The 20,339-nt window shown below is 44.6% G+C and overlaps 1 protein-coding gene across 1 annotated transcript in view; it reads left to right on the forward strand.

Annotated features, from left to right (window-relative positions):
- The first annotated feature begins 3,532 nt into the window (after nt 1–3,532).
- LOC135907844 (synaptogenesis protein syg-2-like) overlaps nt 3,533–20,339 on the forward strand; it is a 572,210-nt gene continuing 555,403 nt past the window's right edge. The window contains exons 1-2 of the mRNA XM_070536562.1: nt 3,533–3,545; nt 7,297–7,635. Of these exons, the coding sequence (XP_070392663.1) occupies nt 3,533–3,545; nt 7,297–7,635 (352 nt within the window). The remainder of the gene's footprint in view (nt 3,546–7,296; nt 7,636–20,339) is intronic.

A 20,339-nucleotide genomic window follows, 5' to 3' on the forward strand; every position in this document is an offset into this window, starting at 1 on the left:
AACCAGTACATTACCCTGTATGATACGGGGGCACACTTGCTATAATATGGGGGAACATACGGGTTTTTATGTGGGACTCCCATACCTTCATGTAGGATAATTCGATATCGGTTTCGTGGCTTTCTTGTTTTTTAGGACTGCTGCAGTGGCCACACTTCCGATCCGGGCGAAATCTACAAACTCTTGTCTCATGTACTTTGGATGCACGGTAAAGGGTTTCAGGTGGTCAATATCAACCTGAAGCCCTCCACTAAAGCATACCTCATAACAGACTGACGTTTCGAAATGCCATACCCTTCATTAAAGAAATGACCTCGTATTTAAATCAGGATGTGCAACCGACCCCGAACTTGAACCTAAAGCCGTATTTTAACTGAATAGAATAATACTGGATGGTGGTTTCGGAAGAAAACGGTTCGCACACTTTCGGGTGACGTGGATTGTAAATATATTAGGCTACGGAAAACATGTTTGCTTCCACAGTCAGCCCACCACGCGTACAGAGTGTCATGCATTACAGTATGGTTTCCATACGAAAGTTAGGACATACGCTACATATACCATATAAACATGTGTAAGGGCTGCACTCGTGTAAGAGCCGCACGCCCAACTTGGCATGCCAAAATTTTGAATAAGAATTGCAACTTAGAAGCACGCGCGTTCGGTGCACTGATGCCGCGCGCTCGCATCAGCGTACTTTGGGACACCGCTGCTAGACGCCGAGAGGTTTGCTTTGATCTCGGAGGCTTGGGGTGCGGCCACGACCGGCCGCTCCCTGTTCCTGCATGGCGGGAATAGCGTGGCAAGGACAGCAGTGGCATTGAAAGCGAACACGAGCAGCCAAGTGCATGGCGTGCACGAATGAAGGAATACATTCATTATGAAAAGGATATCGTTCGTATTTGTGGTGGTAGGCGATCATGGAGGATCACGGAGGATATTTGTAGTCCAAAAAATTAGATAAAATGAGCCAGTCCTGTGTAAGGCCCGTAGCTCATCAAGATCGCGAAAAAAAAGGGGCCGCCCTTACTCGAGTCTATACGGTATGTCATAAGCTGCGGGCAGTTAGACTGAAACGCTTGCAGTTCATAGATCGGCTGTACTGGCTCGGCTCCACATCAGAAACGTTTGTAGATTGCCTGCAAAGACTACCGATTGTGTTAAAATTTGTGGTTCGGTCATTAACTCAGGCAACTCAAACACCAGCCATAAAAAGTAAAGAAACTCGTCATGGATTACCATAGAAACACTTTACGCATGCGCAACAGGAGATATGCACTTTGTCATTTGCTTCTTGGGCGTTGTCTCTATCTATTCACTTACATTTTGATCCACAAGAATGTTCTATGACGCCTTTAACGTTCGTCTCGGGGCATTATATGCAAGGGCTGAAGTACCAAGCATGTGCGCTGTGAGGGAGAAGGCAACAAGTGCCTTAATGTTGCCGCACAGATGCATAGCATACCTCTGACGAACACGCTTGCTCTGTTCTCTTCATGTATTACCAGCGTCTTCAGTTTCAGTAAGTAAGCTGCTAAAAGAAACTGATAAATTGTGTTTAGTGCAGGATGGACGCGCGGCATAAAAATAAGGTGAGTTGTGCGTTTTTCATGCTGCCAAGCAAACACTGCTTCTCTGAATTCAAGGTGGCTTTCCGGGCTGTGCGGAAGTTCAGTACTTTCGAGGATTTACTATCCAAATGAGTGTGCCTCCGAGAACGCAGAGAGCGTGCACACGGCTGAAGCGCATCTATAAAGAACTTGCACAGTCGTTCTTTGAAAAAATCATTTTCTGGTTGAGGTGTAGCATTGTGTGATATGCACCATGGCTTCTTTCAAGCATAGCCAATGCTTTTTGTACTGGGCTCGCCTATCATTGTAAAACACCACATCGCACTTGAGGTACTGCCAACTGTTCTCAATAATTTATGTTGTGTAGGGCTTTTCAAGGTATATATATATATATATATATATATATATATATATATATATATATATATATATATATATATATATATATATATATATATATATATATATATATATATATATATACGGGCAACTTTTCCTTTTTGCTTGTGCTAAGGTATGGCCTTCGCGAGAAGCAATTGGATGCAACGTGTCGGAGACGGCGAAGAGTTCCACGCCAGTCACTCCGCTGTACGGGTGGGATACATCTATTCAAAAAAGTAGCGTGCATCACGAAGGCCCACATAGACAAGACACCACATCAAACATGCATCTTAGTTCTGTGCAACCCACCTGTAGCCACTATCGGAGCCTTCTACAAAAGTGATTCGTTTCTGGGCAAGGCCATGCATCAAAATGCGATTTATACTCAACGGGCATGTATCACAGCCTCCTATATGATTTAGTGCAGCCTAGAAAATTTTTAGCCGTAGCGGCTTCCAAGAAAGTTGAAGGATCGAAAATGTGTGTGTCTTGCGCTTGTTTCAGCATGAACTAGTTAATTCCCAGCCATTTCCTACTAGTATTTGCGGTGTGGAGACATTCCGCCTTCGTTTCGGCTCATGGCTGCACAGAGCCTGCATATGACGTTGAAGAGAGAGGAGGAAATATGGGCAAGGGCACATGCGCGTGTCACTGGCATGACCAGCGGCGAGGTTTAGTATTTCTTTCTTTTTTTTTGTCTTACCCCACAGCGTTGATGTTCTCGTGCAGCTGTCAGGAAACGCATCACGGCGTTAGGGAAGTGTGCTGAGTGCTCTCAGCTCTTTTCTCTCTTGATGTTTTGCGCAAGACTGGGGAGAGAAAATGTCAAATCTGTTGCATTTATTTTTCGCATCTTTTGTATCATGCTCTTACTTATAACTCCTTGGATTATGACTACTCTAAGGAAAGAGATCAAAGAGGATCTAGAATGCTGAAATGATGCAACTAGGCGTAATATGAAACACGGAGTTTGCGAGATCCTTTTTTTTTCATTATTGATGGAGTCGGCACACTGACCGCACCAAAGCAGGTACGAAGATTATATGGAACATTAAATTTCACTCTGAGAAGCGAAGCCCACGGCCTAGTCTTAATGCATATACACACTTAGGAAATGTATAATCTTGGCAATGGAAGCCAATAAAACCAGGGCCAGTGAATGGCCCGAACGCGGGCTATGGACATAGTAACGCAACATGAAGTTTCTTTTGAGTTACTTGTCACACTGTCTAGTCAATTGCCACGACGGCTGTCGCCACACAATATGTACACAGAACGTTCTCCACATCCACTCCTCCTCCTTCTCCTCCTGCTTCTTCTTCTTGCAATTATTATTATTATTATTATTATTATTATTATTATTATTATTATTATTATTATTATTATTATTATTATTATTATTATTATTATTATTATTATTATTATTATTATTATTATGAAGCACGAATGGAAGCAAGGTACATAATGAACGCCCGCTAAGGTATCCAGCATCCGCCACTGCATATAGATAAAGAAAGAAATAACAAGCACGCACAACCAGACGCTTGCCTGCCCCTAAAAGAACAAAGCAGTTACGTGTAATGGCTGCCGCATGTAATTAGAGGCGCCACAGTCCTGGCGCAGCCGCAGGCACGGCGATATAGATTGGACGCGCGCCCCTGACGATAAGGATTCTCGTAGATCATTATGTTTCCGCGTCCTAGTGCCACTGATAGAGACTGAGCACTTGCCGCTAAGGCACGTTCACTTACAGAACCATCTGCTTAATATACGCCACAAGTATGCTGCTCAAGGGGGTAGCGGAGAGTGTAGCACACAGGAAAATCCTCGTAGGTTGCGAGATGCCGCTATTCTCGTGGAGAAAAGTTACTGTATAGAAGGGCTTCTCACTTCCTTCTGATGATAGCGATACGCGAGGGTAATTGTTGCTATCCTAGCGATGCAGCGCAGCCTACACTTTCACTAGCACTGGTGCGCTGGAGGAAATTACACTAAGTGCTTCGATGACCACATATTTGTTGTCGGCTTAAAGTTTCACTACCACCCTCCGGGAGTAAGAATGTTGCAACCAGTGGCCATGCCCCATTTTGGGCCACTATGCGATTGCCGTTTACAACACATAGGGATAAAAAAAAGTTGAGGCAGGTGTTTTGCCTGCGGAAAGCGCATCTGTGCTGTTGGCTTCGTGTTCTCAACGAGTGCTAAGCGTTGCTTGAACTGTCGTGAATTCTTATCACAAGAGGCGAATATATAAAATATTTCACATTCTCTTCTACCACGTTGAGGGAAATCGAAGAACACGCGTTTGTTGTCGTTGAGTGACTAAAAATAGTTCTGTCGCTTTCGAAACAGCCATAACTTATTTAGAACAGTGAGGCAGAAGCAAAGACCGTTTTGCTATAATAAACAAGGAGTTTATATTACCCACCAGCGCTTCGTTATTTATTCTTACAATGTTTTCCAATTTTGCATCAATAAACCAGAGGCGCACGAACAAATATTGGCATCGATTCGATTAACCTGGCACTCAAATTTCTCGACTACTTCCACGCCAGTAATACCATGGAAATTCCCACTTCTCCAACATTCTCGTGTAAAGCCTGGTAAGTAAAAGCGCGGATAATCTGGGACTTTGAAGGCTTTTTATGATTCAATGCGAAGTGCTGACACTACCATTTATACATAGAAAATACCTCCCCTATATAAGCCAAAGCGCACTGCGACCGGACGAATCAGGAGCTGCTTGCGTTCACCTTGCAGGCACCGACGGCAGTGCTATCCATTCGGAGAGCAATTTATCTTTGTTGCACGACGCCTTACTTCCCGTGGACCTGCAAGTGACTGCAAGTACATATCTATAGGAAAGTAGCTCCATGCAAGGGGATTTCACTTGCGTATTCTAGCACTTTTTATGGCGCTCATGCTGCAGGTGTTTTGTTTTCTTTGTTTGTTTTGTTTTGTTTCTGCCAGCTCGCGATGTTTACTTCAGACGGGCTGCTCACACTTCAGGTGCATGTGCTGCGAGAGTAGTATTTTTTTTTTGGCAGGTGAATTTCGTGAGCTTGTTCGCGTATTATTTCAAACCACAGATAAGCACGAAAAGCACAGCAGCCACAACGCAGCGGACGTGTCGATCCACAAAAGATAATTTTGGTCTGACTCATTCAAAAAAAAAAAAAAGGAGCGCAGCCACGCGGGTGTGTACTAAAATTTACTTTCCCCAGTGCGAGCTCCTGGCAACGGCTGCATTTTTTTATACATTTCCACGCTCCATTATCACTGTGTGACGCGGATCGGCTACTGTTGCTTCAGACAGATAGCATGTGGGTAGAAAGTGTAAATGTGCCGCGTCATGGGCATTTCAACTAATAACCTACGCTGGGGTAGCAAGATGCAGACGAGGAATTGTTGTCCATGGCCTAACGCTATTTCATTCAGGCTCTGCAGCGTTGACTAAACTTAGAGAAGACAAAGAGTATGGTAAGAGATAGAAAACAATGTTGGATGGAGGTTCCGCCTCTCGCGCTGTAAAATACGAGAAGCGGAACCTTTGATGTGCGGCTGACGCTTTCACCTAGAAGACACGATTCCGCTACGCTGAAAGGAAAGATGACTTCCCCAGGGAACAGCAAGCGACGTGTTTTTCTGTGTCATGCAGCGAATACCTGAGTAGAAAATCTAAAAGAGCACAGATGGCAGAGCGGGAAAGAGATCTGGCGCAAAATAGAAACCGCTATTCGAGCTCCTGGTATTAAAAATTCCGATCGCTGATGTTTTGCATCCTCTCGGTATGTTCTTTCTCTTAGTTTTTACGTTCGCCTCTCTAGCGCGTTTCGCGCTTGCGACCACATCAAGAACAGTCATTCTAAATCTTTCGAATGATCTGGAGATTTTTGTAAATGTGCACTGACGAGGACACCTTCAGAATTTTTTTGATACAGAGTTTCATTTTATTGAACTATGCTATGAGGCAAGGAAGGCTTTCGGCGTGTGCGAAAAGGCACACACTGTGAAAAGTTACAGCACGTGCCCTAATATGGGCTTTCTTATGCAGGATTCAGGAAACAATGATTAACATTCGCCCCTTTTTTTTCTACTATACGCGTTTTACAAATACTATGCTTTCTATAAAGAAAAGATTAATACAGACTTTGATATGATATGATATGATATGATATGATATGATATGATAAGATATACAGATTTTGATACAGATATGATTTCGCTCACATCCTTCAGACAGTGGCTATGGTGTACTGGAGCCTGCTGTAGTGTAAATTGATTTCAACTACTTGAGAGACGCGCAGATTGAAAATACCAGATGTCAATGCAGTCGTAAACATTCCTCTACTGCTAAAACAAGTTAACATGCGTTACCTTAGGGATTACGTCTACTTAGAGGATCAAACATATGGACAGTACTAGATACAGAGAGCGACCATGTGTTCGAACTGAAAATTAGGCTTTATGACACCAGTTTGCTACAAATTGTTCCATATCAACTTGTTTCTCCCTGGACAGGCCCGCACTACAGATCTCTTTCAAAATATCCCGATCTCATTTGCAATTGAACCAAAGTTGTTTTGGTGTCACGCATCCCCTAGAATTGATTGTTTACGAAACTCTTACTGCTCTAAACTGCGTAGTTCGTTCACCCGTGTCAGGCCCCGCAATCGCAGCACACTGTCGTTGTTGCAGCACGCTGTCGTTGCTGCCACATTGTAGAGCAAGCTTACTCGTGGCGATCGGCCCAACGTCGAATGAGAAATTGCGTGAGCAGTGCGTGCGCGACTTTCGGCTGGTCTGTTTTTGCCTAATCTCACCGGTATGGTGTGCGCACACGGATAAGCTTACGATGCTCGACGCGGTAGCTCCTGAGACCAGAATGTACATTTCTCAATATAAGAGCTTCTCAAGATCCCCGAGCCAGAATCAGCACATTTAAGTGCTTGCTTAATGTTCACAACTTTAAAAACACGAGCGTGTATGCCACCTATTCTACTTTAGAATTCCGCGTTCTAAGTGTCAACCCAAAGTAAGATGAGGCAAAGAGAATGAGACAGCCACGGGTCTAAAAGCCAAGAGAAGAAATTATTTTTTCGACCTAGGCGAGGTTCTCACGCTAGGCAAGGCTTACGCCGAAGAATAACAATAATAAAAAAACAATACCTGTGTATCGACCACAATGAGAACACAACCGTTTCTTTCTTTCGTTTTATTTTTAAATTTCACATCTCTTTTCCTACAACTTAAAGGAGGAAAAGGCGATGAGCGTTGCCACTGTTAAAAACAAACGCGTGCCTCTTTTTTAAGTGACCTCTTTGCACGTCTTTATTTTTTGCAGACTCCCCAGAGGTAGTGCAGGCGCTTCGCGGTGAGACAGCGCGGCTTCCCTGCCGCACCGAGGTGGCGGCAGAGACCGAGCCACCGCTGCTGCTGCAATGGTACCGGGGCTCGCAGCTCATCTACAGCGTGGACAGCGAGAACGTGCCGCTCGTGCAGGCCAGGCACACGGTGCATAGCGGGGCACGCGAGGAACGTCGGCTCCACTTCTCCGTGGGACGGCGGCCGTACCGCCTATCTCTGGGACACGTGCAGCCTGAAGACGAGGATGTCTACTTCTGCCTCGTCTCATTTCCCTCGGGCACGTCGATCAACGCATCTGTCAGTCTAGTCGTCGTCGGTGAGTGCTTTGGCACGTCGATCCCTAACGTTGCGGAAAATGTTTCTCGCTCGAGGCCTTTCTGGCTTTTCTATTTTTCGGCTTGCGCCAGCTGCGCAAGCATGCAGACGACATTTCAAACGGATTTGCCGAGGCCTTTTCCTTGGTAGTTTGTCGCCCGCCGCCTGCTGGCTCGTGTCGTGCTGAAGCAACAGTTAGTGCTTGTTGGATCACCACGGCTCGGAGTCTTATTCGAGGGTGTGGAGTGATTTCTGTCTTACTTTAGCAGGCTCTCACTCTGTGCAGAGTGACATTGAAGACAAGCGTTTAGTTACCTGAGATCTCATGAGAAGCGAGCAGAGTAGCGACTTGTGCAATCTACTAAGGAAAGAAAGTCATAGACGACATTGCGCCAAAAAAAAAGAAAAGAAGAAGAAACGCTGAAGATGCGTAAGAAGACGTTGGCAAATTCGCCAGACATCATGGTACTCGCTTCTTGTTAGTACAAAAGCAGTGAGATTCTACGGAGCATGTGGTATCTTTATAGAATGAATAACTTTTGAAAAGTGTGTGCTAAATGGGAATGCTGCTGCAAATATTTAACGTAGTTTTATGTAACTGCCGCATAGCACGCCGTATAGTTTCGAGCTGGCAGTAAATATTAGGTGCCTACAGTGGGAATAATGCAGCATAATGGTGATGTTAAATCATATTCCTCCTTTACACTATAAGCGTTTAACTCTTTCAAGGTGCACATGTAAGCTGGTTGGGGAGTTTCCACGGCATATGAACAGCGCGAAGGCTGGACAACAGCGCGGAGCCCTGAAGCTGTCCTCACGCCTTCGCACTGTTTCTTCGCTGTGATTGGTAAACTATTTTCCTCTGAGACTAAACTGTCAGTATTCCTTCACGATCTACCCAAAGGTTTTGGTTCCTCTTTGAAATTAAGATATTTTTCTTTAAGTTTGCGCATGCATTTCAGAAGTTCAACCATTCTTGCTAAGCTGAAGCAACGCAGCCTCACCACAACATCATATTAATATCACTCTTGTTCACTCACATATTTGCCTTTACTCTCCTATTGGACGTTTGGATTTTGGACTTGTGAAGAACGTCTTATAGAGTTTTAATTATCAAAAATAATAACAAAGTAGTTTGCAAAAGATACACAAACAGCAATCGCGTTGAACGTATGGAGGTCAGAACGATAGTGCAAGCTCTCTTTGCTTATAACATGACATAGGCGCTCCTCGTGGTATCTCCAGACGTATTGTTGCGTATTGTTGCTGTTATTTTAATTCTATGTGTACCAATGCAATATGGTCGCTGGCCAGAAGGACATTGGATGAACTTCCGAGCATTTCTTTAGTATTGCACTTTGAGATTTATAGTGGACTTGTGCCAGTCGTTTCAGCTTTTTCCGATATACACGCATTCTGTACGTCATTTGTTTTTGTAGTCGAGAATCCTTTGAAGTAACGTTAATGATACCTGGATACAGCAGTATACTGGTGACCCCCCTCAGTTGGAAGCGATTAACTTCAGGCTGAATGGCTACAAATGTTGAAGGGAGCCCTAGCCCTAGCTACCATTTTCGCTGCATGGATGACTGGATAACGAGGTTTAATGCGCCATAGGCATTTCTATGAGGGATGCAGTGGTAGATGTATCCGCCATATCTTGATTGCGTGGTCTTCCCTAACTTGCATCGAAATTCCATCCCCACCAGTGGCTGCTTCTTCATTGCGCCGCTTTCTCGTTGCAGCCGCCGTAGTCGGGAGCCGAAACGGCGACGTCGTGCTCTATAGCCAACTTCGCTCTAAACGCTGAGCTATACTGCAGAAGGTTCAGTAGATCAGTAGTGCACGACCTGCAAGCGAGTGCTGGCAAGGGATAGCACGCAGGTTGTGTAGCATCCCCACAGTGCTACTGTATCGTGGGAGTGCAGCGTTGACCCTATTCGATTCTGTTGAACGCTAGATGGTGGCGGACGTTTTAAACAGATCCTGTAAGTGTAGAAGTTATTCATAAGGCACTGAAGCAGATAATAATATATTGAAAGGTATTTAAATTCATTGTTATATATCTTACGCTTTAGTGTCATCAGCCGGTCTCAATGAAAACGCCAAACACGCGATACTTTTAAGACCGTTGCAGCGTGAAATAGAAAAAAAAAATTATGTAACAGCAATTAACTCAAAAGAGATACCTTGTACTTGGCCTTTATTAAGTACAGTGTTTCCTGCAGGGAGCTTGAAGCCTTGAAGGGACTTCTCTAAGTTCCTTGTCACAAGAAAGACATTATTAAGATTATATAATGACATTATATAATAGATTATGTAATAAGACATTATATTAGATTTAAGTTTTTTCACGTGTTGAGTTGATCTGTCGGGAAATTCTTATTGAACGATCTTGCACTATACCACTCACTAGAACACATCGTTGCCGGCCAAATTTCTGCAATAAAGAAAAATATGTCTGCGCACCGCATCTATATAACCTGGTTTCGCCTTCTTTTCATTTTGCATGCCAAGAATATTGTTTGTGGGTTCTTTTTTATGGGGAAAGTGCGACGAAGAGTACACGTGTGTTCGTCCCCGTACCGTCCGACACGTATTATTGCGATATCTTCTGTTATGTAAGAAAAACAAGCAAGAAAATATATGCGTATATGCAAAAACTTTAATGCGCAAGAATTTATTGCCGCACTAGGATATGTTACAAGAGTGTCTTATAGACAAAAAAGAAAGAACTATCAGCGTCCACTCATAAAAGCCGAAAAAAAATGATGGCGGTCTCGGTCATGCTGAGAGAAGCGAAGGCAATTTGGTGAATGCGAACGGCTAATTTCTCTATAGTTGCGTCACCCTCACGCCACTGGCAGGCGCGGAGGCGTGCATCCTGGAGTCGCCACGAACGTCACGCAGGCGTGAAGAGCTCGCGGACAATTTCAGCGCTCGCCTTGGCAGTTTCTCCCGCACCGCGCCTCTCCCCCGTCTCTCCTCCGCATGTATTCTTGTTTTTTATTATTATTTTGCTTCCACGGTCGGCCGCTCGCAGAACTCAGGCAGAGCAGCGGCCGCTGAGATGTGTATGTAGGTCGCTTCGACCGGAGTCCCGCTGTGGCGCCCTCTGGTGCTACTAATATATTTGTCACGCTCTGTTTGGATGAAGGAGCGTACGAAGTGGAGGAAAGAACGCTCGTTATTTATTGTCCTCTGAAGAGCTCTCCCAGGAGTGGACGGCAGTGACCAGGAGCCTGGAATGGGCTATGAGGCGATGGTGGGAACATCGAAAAGGCAACAAAGCGAAGCACGGTCTCCCTGTCACGCGACGGCTCTTTCTTTTTCAGTTATTCACGGTGTAGGTGTCAAAGGGGTGACAGCCAACTATGACACTCACATATGTCTTCCTTCGGCGACTAAAGCCGAACTAAAAAAAAAAATCAAAATTTTTGCCGTTTGGTTACCGGTGAAGAGCTCAGGCAAAGGTCCAAGCGCCGACAGTGGCACTCTCCGTTGCGTTAAAGCACTTGACTGTTTCCGCAGTATGGCAGCCAATTTGCGCAGTTGTTGCATCTAGACATATGGCTCTCGATAGAAGCGTTGCTTCTCTTACGCGTCGATGTTTTCTTTCCGCGTCTGTCGCCGCCGACTTCTCTCCGGCTGCCTTTTTGCTTTACGTTCCTCTTTCCTACCAATGACGCGTAGCACAACAGGAACTGATCTGTTGGTGCACCAACTAAAATCAGTGTTTTGTGTTCTCTCCCTTCTTCAAGGCGTCAATCACCATCCTCATGAGATGCCAGGTTTCTCCGAACGAAAGCTTCCTTTCTCTTTGTATTTAAGAATTTTCAGTGCATGAATTCGCTTTGTGTGACGCAAGGAAATTTGCACGAGAGGACTGGCTTTGATGCAAGCTGAAAGAAAAGCTAAAAAAAAGAAAATCTAGTGAGGCACACTCACTGTTTTTTTTTCATTTCAAGATTTTTATTCTTTTACCCATATGTGTTGTGCGTTTGAAGTTATATACATGCATGCAAAGCACGAGATGTACAATATTCAGCAAATAGGAAACATACGTAATCATAAAATAAAAGCATAGGAACATGTGCTTTTATTTATGATTACGAAACTGTGCCCATGCACGACCCACGCGCTCGAGGCTAGGTGGTAAGTGAGAGAGAGATAAGGGCATCTCGGCTGCAGCGCCACCACCATGACCTAGTTATTGGTCTCTACCGCTCGAACGACGAAAAAAAAATACAAGGTGTGGGACACAGTTCGTCTACAGTCATCCCATAAAAATCACGGGCACACGACGTGTCAAAAACCATAAATTTTGCTTGAAAACAATAATGGTAATAAAGTCACCAACAGAAATTCAACTTGGTGCAGGGCAGAAAATACAAGTATACAATCTTATAAAAAAGTAATATAATGTACTCGATACCACGGGAAATTAAAGGGATGGCGCACAGCTCCCAGACAAAAGGGAGGCAAAATAATATTTGTACGCCGGAGTATATATATAGTATATACGTGACCGGGAAGAAGGGCGGCAAAGCGAGCTTCCGGATTTTTGTAAGTCGACACCATATGAAGACAGCAGATAATGAGTCCAAGGAAAGCACCGGGAAAATTTTTAAATTGAATTGTAGCGGTGATAATGTAAAGAAAAATGAAAGTTGAAGAAGAACAACTTGCCTCCAGTAGGAGCCGAAGCTACAACCTTCGCATATATGCATATATTTGTATATAGGGCCTCGATGTAGATAAAACACAGCCTTTTGGAAATATGTCTTTGCTAAGAGCAGAGGCGCACAAGCTGCGCTGAACGAGCCGACCACTGCGCATCATGTGCCGTTAATAATGGGACGCGTTTACAGAGAGAAATACATATAGAACGGAAACAGGACACTACCGCAAGTGCGACATACCGCGGTGATCCTACGTACAGTAAACAGAAACATGCATGTGCATATTTTTCTTTCTGCATTGATAAAGCTACTTTAAAGGCGCCAAACAAAAACAACCCAAAATATAAATGAAGACAAGCATTTGAATATATCAAAAGCTTACAAAGCCCTCTAAGAGTGATAGTAATTAATATAAAGTACATATTCCCCAACGACATTCATAGAAATTGTACTGGGGCGTTATAACGTAAAGCTATTCCAAACTTTTCTATTCCAATTCGGCTATCAGCCCTCCACAATTGGTCAAAAACTTTTTCGACCACCCCCACTTCCCCTGTCTGTCACGCAACGTCACGAAAACCTTGATAGCTCCCCATCTCATATGACGCGTACACACTGGTTATGCACGATTTGACCAAACAAAAAAAGTTATTTCTGATTCGACGCGTTTTCGCCATTAGCCTTCGGCTATTGGTCAAAAGTTTTCGGGCTGCACCCACTTCACCTACCTGTCCCGCGACGTCACTAAACCACGAAAACTTACCGAGTCAAAGTGACATCTACGCGTTAAAGTTGCATTAATATGCCGAACAAAATGGAATTTTCTTCTGAATAGGCCCAGGCTGCCCCGTTTCGATATGAATGAAAGATGGCTGACTATTCGCGCATGCCGGAAAGCATGGGTTAATTTGCGTGTAATAAAACATTTTGCACGGTCATGTAACATTTTCGAGCACTTTCGGTGCGTTTATGTCATCGTTCTGCCAAGTCTTCTTTGCTGTGGAGATCCGTTTTAGCGTCATTCTTAAGCTTCCGTTGCATGCCGCCGCGATTTTCCAGCAGCCACCGCAAGCTAAGGCAATGAAAGCGGACCAATCGCAGACGCTGGTACTCCCTCTTCATCCGGTTATCGATTTTCAGTTCTGTGGCTCGGCCCCATCGAAACCCCCTCCACTTGAGCGTGCTCCTCGCCTCTTATCAGCCAATTAGATAAGACAAGCCCCTCAGTGTAGGCAATGCTATTTGTTTTTCAAGCAAACAAAACTGACCTCCTATGAACGAGGAGAGCGTTTGATTGGTGTGTTCAGGCAGCCCTGCGGGTGACCGCCCAATGCTTGCGTCAATGGTTACGCAAATTTCACTTCAGGAGATCGGAATAAAACCATATTAGAATAGTTTTACGATATAGGGCCCCTGGAAGTCAAAATGTAGCATTTCACATATTGGCACTGCAACGATGTAACAACAGTGTCACGGCAGTGTAAAGCTATTCCAAACTATGCAATTCCAATTCTGCAATCAGCCCTCCACAATTGCTCAAAAACTTTATGGACCATCCTCACTTCGTCTGTCTGTCACGCGACTTCACGAAAACCACGATAACTCCCCATCTTTTATGACGTGTACACACTGCTTCTGCATGATTTGGGTGAACAAAAGAAACATAGTTATTTCTCATTCGACGCCTGCTCGCCATTAGTCCTCGGCTATTGATGAAAAGTTTTCGGGCTGCACCCTCTTCATCTGCCTGTAACGCGACGTCACAAAGCCACGAAAACTCACTTCGTCAAAGCGACGTGTACGCGTTAAAGATGCATTAATATGCCGAACGATACTGATTTTTTTTCTTCTGAATAACCGCACGCTGCCCCTTTCCGAAAGGAATAAAAGATGGCTCCCGCCAGTCGCTCAGGCACTGGCTACTCGCACCTGCGGGAGAGCATGGGTTTATTTGCGTGTAATAAAATTTTTCCGTGGCCGTGTGACATTTTCGAGCACTTTCGGCACATTCACGACCTCACTCTGCCAACTGCTCTTGCTCTCGCTCTTTCTGAGAATCTGTTTTGACGGCATTCTTAACCTTCCGTTGCACGCCACCACGATTTTCGACCAGCCACCGCAAGCTAAGTAAGGGAAAACGGACCAATCGCAAACGCTGGTATCACTCTCTCCATGCGGTTATCTATTTTATCTCCGCTGGCTCGCCCCCATCAAAACCCTCTTCACTTGAGCGTGCTCCTCGTCTCCTAGCAGCCAATCACAAACGAAAAAGTGCTCAATCTAGACAGTGTTATTCGTTTTGAAAGCAAGGAAAAGTGACCTTTATGAACTAAGAAGGCGTTTCATTGGGCTGTTGCGGGTTATCGCCCGATTCTTACGTCGGCGGTTACGCAAATTTGACGTCAGGAGATCGGAATAAAAATCGGAATAGTTTTACGTTATAGGCCGTCAGCTGCGTGGTACATCGTGTAGCAATTACACTTTTGTTGTTATTCTAAAGTTAAATAGGTTAGATTTTCTGTACTTTCGTTGACTACGAACAAGAGTCTTATAACCCTTACACACGGGCTAACTAAAGCAATTCGAAGTAAACTCCTGCTTTTAAGCTGGAGAACCCTTACCAAAAGAAGTTTCGTGGCTTGCACAAGGTGCAGCAAGGTCTTCTTAATATGTTTGCAGTGAGCGACTCAGCAAAATACGTGGTGCTGCCTCTTCGAACTGAAGCGTACAAAACGTTGAATAATAGCGAATCAGTTCAATGCAAAGCAACAGAAGAATAAAGGGTGAACAAATTTTAGTCTAGTCACGGGAATTAGTCGTTTTAAGATTATGATCCCGAACACCTTTCACTTGATCAGGAATTGCGCCTCTTTCAGGTTGCCGTCTCTCGGATGCCAACAGGGCGCAGTCAGCGTTGCTACAAAGGTTCAGTCGGCTCAACAGCGGAGTGAGAACACCGTTTTGCACAGTTGGTTCTGCGTTCTGGTACCGGAATGTGCGTTGTGCAAATGGCCACTATAGAAATTACGATGCCGGTGTGAACGGACAATTACCATATAGCTAAAAGGTACGCGGTGCTTGCAAACCCTCTCAAAACTAAAACTACGCCAACCACCTTGCCCGTGCAACTTGGATGTGGACGAAGCCATAGAATCACGAGGCTGCCAAAGCCCAATATGACGCTATGATGGCGACTATTGTGGAAAGGGCTACTATTGTTCTTAGAACCTCGCTGCAATACACACTCACTAAAACACAAATTGCGTCACCCCTACGTACAAAACATGTTTTCCAAGTAGTAAACTTTAACAAGGCACAGTCATGTTTCGCCAAGTTGTCTGTTGCTAAAGCACTGCGCACGAGGTTGCCTCTTTATGTCCCCAAAGGAGTTCGCATGTCTTTCTTTCCGCAAAGGAGGCTTACCAAAAAGAAGATATTGCTTTCTCATGTGTCATCCTGCTTGAAACACTTGCCGGTAGATGACCCGTAGTCCAAAAACCTTTGGGGTGCCCCTGTGTCAGGGATGTTAACTTTATGAATCAGATAGAATTCACGAAGTTCGGGATTGTAGTTGGTGTAGAATTCGCATTCATGTATCATAACCTTGATGTTGTTAAAGTGGGGCCTTGGGATGTTTACATGTATGAGAGTGGAAGGTGTAGTAGAAATTTCAATTTTCCTGAACGACGTTCCTTTCCATGCGGAGTAGTAGGGCCGACATTTTTCTCTTCAAAGCAACGTTTTTACGCTTCTTTCCCTAAAAAGCCTTCGGAGACGTATGCCAATCTGAGCAGCAGAGATGTCAACGACGGTGAAACTGTAAAAGCGAGTTCTTACACTCTTCGTATTGTGGGTCTCTTTGCTGGCTGTTCTCAGAGGTGATTCATCACCGATTCGATTTGCGCGATCTCAGTGATGCCCTAGTCATAGGGCTGCTTCGTGGTTACCATGCAGGCTGCGTTGCTGGATTACGCCGTTAGTGATACATATCAATGAAACCGTAACTAGGCTGGCTTCAGAAGCAGCAATTCAAGTGGGAGGCAACGCACCAAGGCCACCAGTAGGTAAGCTCTCCCAAGTAACAAAGGACCTAATAAGAAACGACAAAGAAAGTGTCCAAGTCAAGAGATGAGATAGTATTCGCGGAACTGTCAAAACTAATCAACAAGGAGAAAATAAGGGATATTCGAAATTATAAGGTGAGAAAGGCTGAGGAAGCAGTAAAAAATGGGCGCAGCCTGAAATCAGGGTGAAGGCAACGTGGCATCGGACAAATTAAGATGTATGCACTGAACGATAAGCAAGGTAATATCACCAGTAATCTCGAAAATATAGTAAAAGCAGCGGAAGAATTCTATGCTGACTTGTACAGTACCCAAAGCAGCCACGATACCTCCATTGGTAATGGACAGGTTACAGCAGCTCCTTCTATAACTAGCCTTAAAGTTAGAAGGGCGTTGCATGGCATGAAACGCGAAAAAGCGGCACTACAAGATGGACTACCAGTCCATTTAACCAAAGATGGTGGAGACATAATGCTTGAAGAATTAGCGGTCCTTATACGAACCATCTATAGACTGCAAGCGTCCCAGAGAATTGGAAGAATGCCAACATTGTACTAATCCAGAAAAAGGGAGATGTTAAAGAATTGAAAAATTATAGGCCCGTTAGCTTACTTACAGTATTGTATAAAATATTCACTAAGATAATTTCCAATAGAATAAGGGCAACACTGGATTTTAGTGAAACAAGGGAACATGCATGGTAAGGCAGGGATACTCTACAATGGATCACATGCATGTCACCAATCAGGTAATCGAGAAATCCGCAGAGTGCTATCAGCCTCCCTATATGGCTTTCACAGATTACGAGAAGGCAATTGCTTGAGTAGAGATACCAGCAGTCATACAGGGATTACGTAATCAAGGAGTACAGGACGCTTACTTAAATATCTTGGAAGATACCAATAAAGAAAGGGGTCAGACAAAGAGACGCAATCTTTCCAATGCTACCCACTGCATGCTTGGAGAAGTATTCCAGCTATTAAACTGGGAAGGCTTAGGAGTAAGGATCAATGGCGAATATCTCAGCAATTTTGATTTGCAGATGACATTGTCCTGTTCAGCAACACTGGGGACGAGTTACAACAAATGATTCAAGACCTTAACAGAAACTGCATAAGAGTGGGGTTGAAGATTAATATGCAGAAGACAAAGATAATGATAATAGCTGGGCAAGGAAACAAGAGTTCAGGATCACCAGTCAGCCTCTAGCCTCTGTGAAGGAGTACGTTTACCTAGGTCAATTGCTCAGAGGGACCCTGATCATGAGAAGGAAATTTACAGACTAATAAAAATGGGTTGGAGCACATTTGGCAGACATAGTCAGATCCTGACTGGAAACTTACCACTATCATTAAAAAGAATGGTGTGCAATCAATGCATTCTGCCGGTGCTGGCACGGGGCAGAAACTTAGAGGCTGACAAAGAAGCTCAAAAATATGTTAGGGACAGCGTAAAGAGCGATGGAACGAAGAATGTTGGGCCTAGTTGAGACAGGACGACAGCGGTGTGGATCAGAGAGCAAACAGGGATAGCCGAAATTTGAATTGATATTAGGAGAAAGAAATAGAGCTGGGCAGGCCATGTAATGCGCAGGTTAGATAACCACTGGACCATTAGGGTTACAGAATGGGTGCCAAGAGAAGGGAACCACAGTCGAGGACGGCAGAAGATTATGTCGGGTTATGAAATTAAGGAATTTGCAGGTGCTAGCTGGAATTGGTTGGCGCAATACAGGGGTAATTGGAGATCGCAAGTAGAGCCCCTCGCCCTGCACTGGACATAAAATAGGCTCATAATGATGATGATGATGATGATGGTGATGATGATATTCAACGTGAAGCTGGTACAGCACGACGTGGAAAAAATAAAAAAATACGGATTGCTAGCTAGAAAAAATAGAAGAAATAATTTCCCTATAAGAGTGAGGTACATGCATGGTACCTTTTGTAACCATTGATAATTATCTTCGAAAACCGAAATTCGGTACTCAGGCGCCGGCTACGTTGCCGCTGTTCTTTGGTTGACATTAGATGCGGAGCATGCCGCCGCACGCCATCGCCGCAGGGGGTTGGTTTCGCAACTTCCCTTAACAACTTCGCTCTAATATCTCTCTGCAGGTGGGTTGGTATGGCAAAAGGCAGGCTGCGCCTTTTTGCGACGCTTTATCAGCCAAACAACAAACAAAAGAAAACATACAGTGCTGTCGGAAGCCTTGACGTTTTGCTTATGATTTCGTTTATTCCTAAAAAAAAATAGCGCGCTCACCATACATGCATAAAAGTTTGTGCAAAATAATTCATTCTACGTCGTGAAATCGATGTCGCCAAGGGGAACACGTCGCGAGGAGCAGCCGATTGCCTCTTTTTTCTGCTCCATTTTCTTCTTCTTTTTCCTCATTGAATCCCGATTTAAAAGACGGAAGCGTGGGCGCATGCCTCAGCGGCGGCAGGGAACACGTGTCACGTAAAGTAAACGGCACGCCGACTTTGCCTACGCTTCGGGTGGCAACGGGAAAGACAAGCAGATTGCAGTGTGCGACGGCGATGAGGCCGCCTTGTTGCTCTTCTATAAGCGCGAATGCGAAAACGTAGACACGTCAGTAGAACGTTTTTCTTCTTCCCTAGCAACTTCCATTATGTTTTGCGCTGTGTGCCCCTCGAAGGCATAACGCCCTTGCATGCAGTGGCAGCTGTTGCTGAGGCTAACTGTCGGGAGAAATTTTCTGCTGGGCCTGGTAGCCATCGCAGCATCACGACTACGGTGGACCATCAAGGCCTGAAGCTCTGTTTTGCAAGAAGTATATTCCATGTCGTTGATGCTATTAGTTCAAGAACTCTCAATTTAATGTTTTGCCTTATACATTGGAAGGAAGGCATCGGTGAAAAACTGGACGAAGAGGCAGACGGCACGAGTGCATGATAGTAGCAAGTAAAGACCATTGAATACGCCTCCACTATCAATAGGATGAGAGCAACGCGATAACAACAGTAGCATGATTCAAGTAGCGGTACTCTTAAGCAAACGGTGACAGTGACGGGGGTACTGCCACACGATGTGCCTTTCTTGTCAGTTGTAAGAGATTCATAAATATCTTCCACATGTGTATCGCGATAGCGTTTCATGATCAAACACCAATCGAGCACATGTCTGCATCCATGCAATTCGGTATGTACGGCCAAAATGCTCTCAGTAAGTTCCTTCAGTGAAGACGTTAATTTCCTTCAGTGAAGATGTGGACTAGCTTAATTAAACAATCCATACTGTAACGGCCAGTTTGACCGATGTAGGTACTGCCGCGTGAAAGACAGATTTAATACGTGACACGTTTTCTCTAGTTGACGTATTGGCTGGCATTTCTATACTGGAAAGATTGTCCTACTGGTTAGCCGTCTTTGGTACTCCTGCTGAAACTGGCTAGTTTCTTGGGAGCTGAAAAAAAAAAACAGAAACTCCCGACTTCTCTACCACTTTTTTGAGATTGGGTGGAGCGTTATGAATATATAGTATGTCCGCGATTCTCCTGCCATCTTCTTGCTGAGGCGGTTTCTTCGAAGCTTCGCAAGGAACTGCACAGCCCCGATGTGTAATGTGTGAAATGAAAAACGCGCAACACAAAAGTGCGCAAGTTGGTTTTCGAAATGAAATCGTACTTGCTGGCAGCAGGACTATAGAATCTCACTCTGCAGGGTACCGCTTAGTTTCTCCAACTTCCATCAGCACCCATTTCACCATATAGCTTGTCCTATTGCGGGAACGTCATATGCATGTGTCCATGAAGGAAGGCGAAAAAAAGAAGAAAACGGCAATGTGGGTGCCGGAACGGGGAGATGTACATAGGGAAACCTGCACTAAGCGTATGGTAGAATAGCTACGTATAAACAAAAATTATCACGCCCCATGGCAAGAATTACCGCTGTACATCACAGCTTGGAAGCGCGAGAATACACGAAGTGGCTAAG

Source organism: Dermacentor albipictus, chromosome 1 (assembly GCF_038994185.2).
Source record: "Dermacentor albipictus isolate Rhodes 1998 colony chromosome 1, USDA_Dalb.pri_finalv2, whole genome shotgun sequence".
Classification (NCBI taxonomy): Eukaryota; Metazoa; Arthropoda; class Arachnida; order Ixodida; family Ixodidae; genus Dermacentor; species Dermacentor albipictus.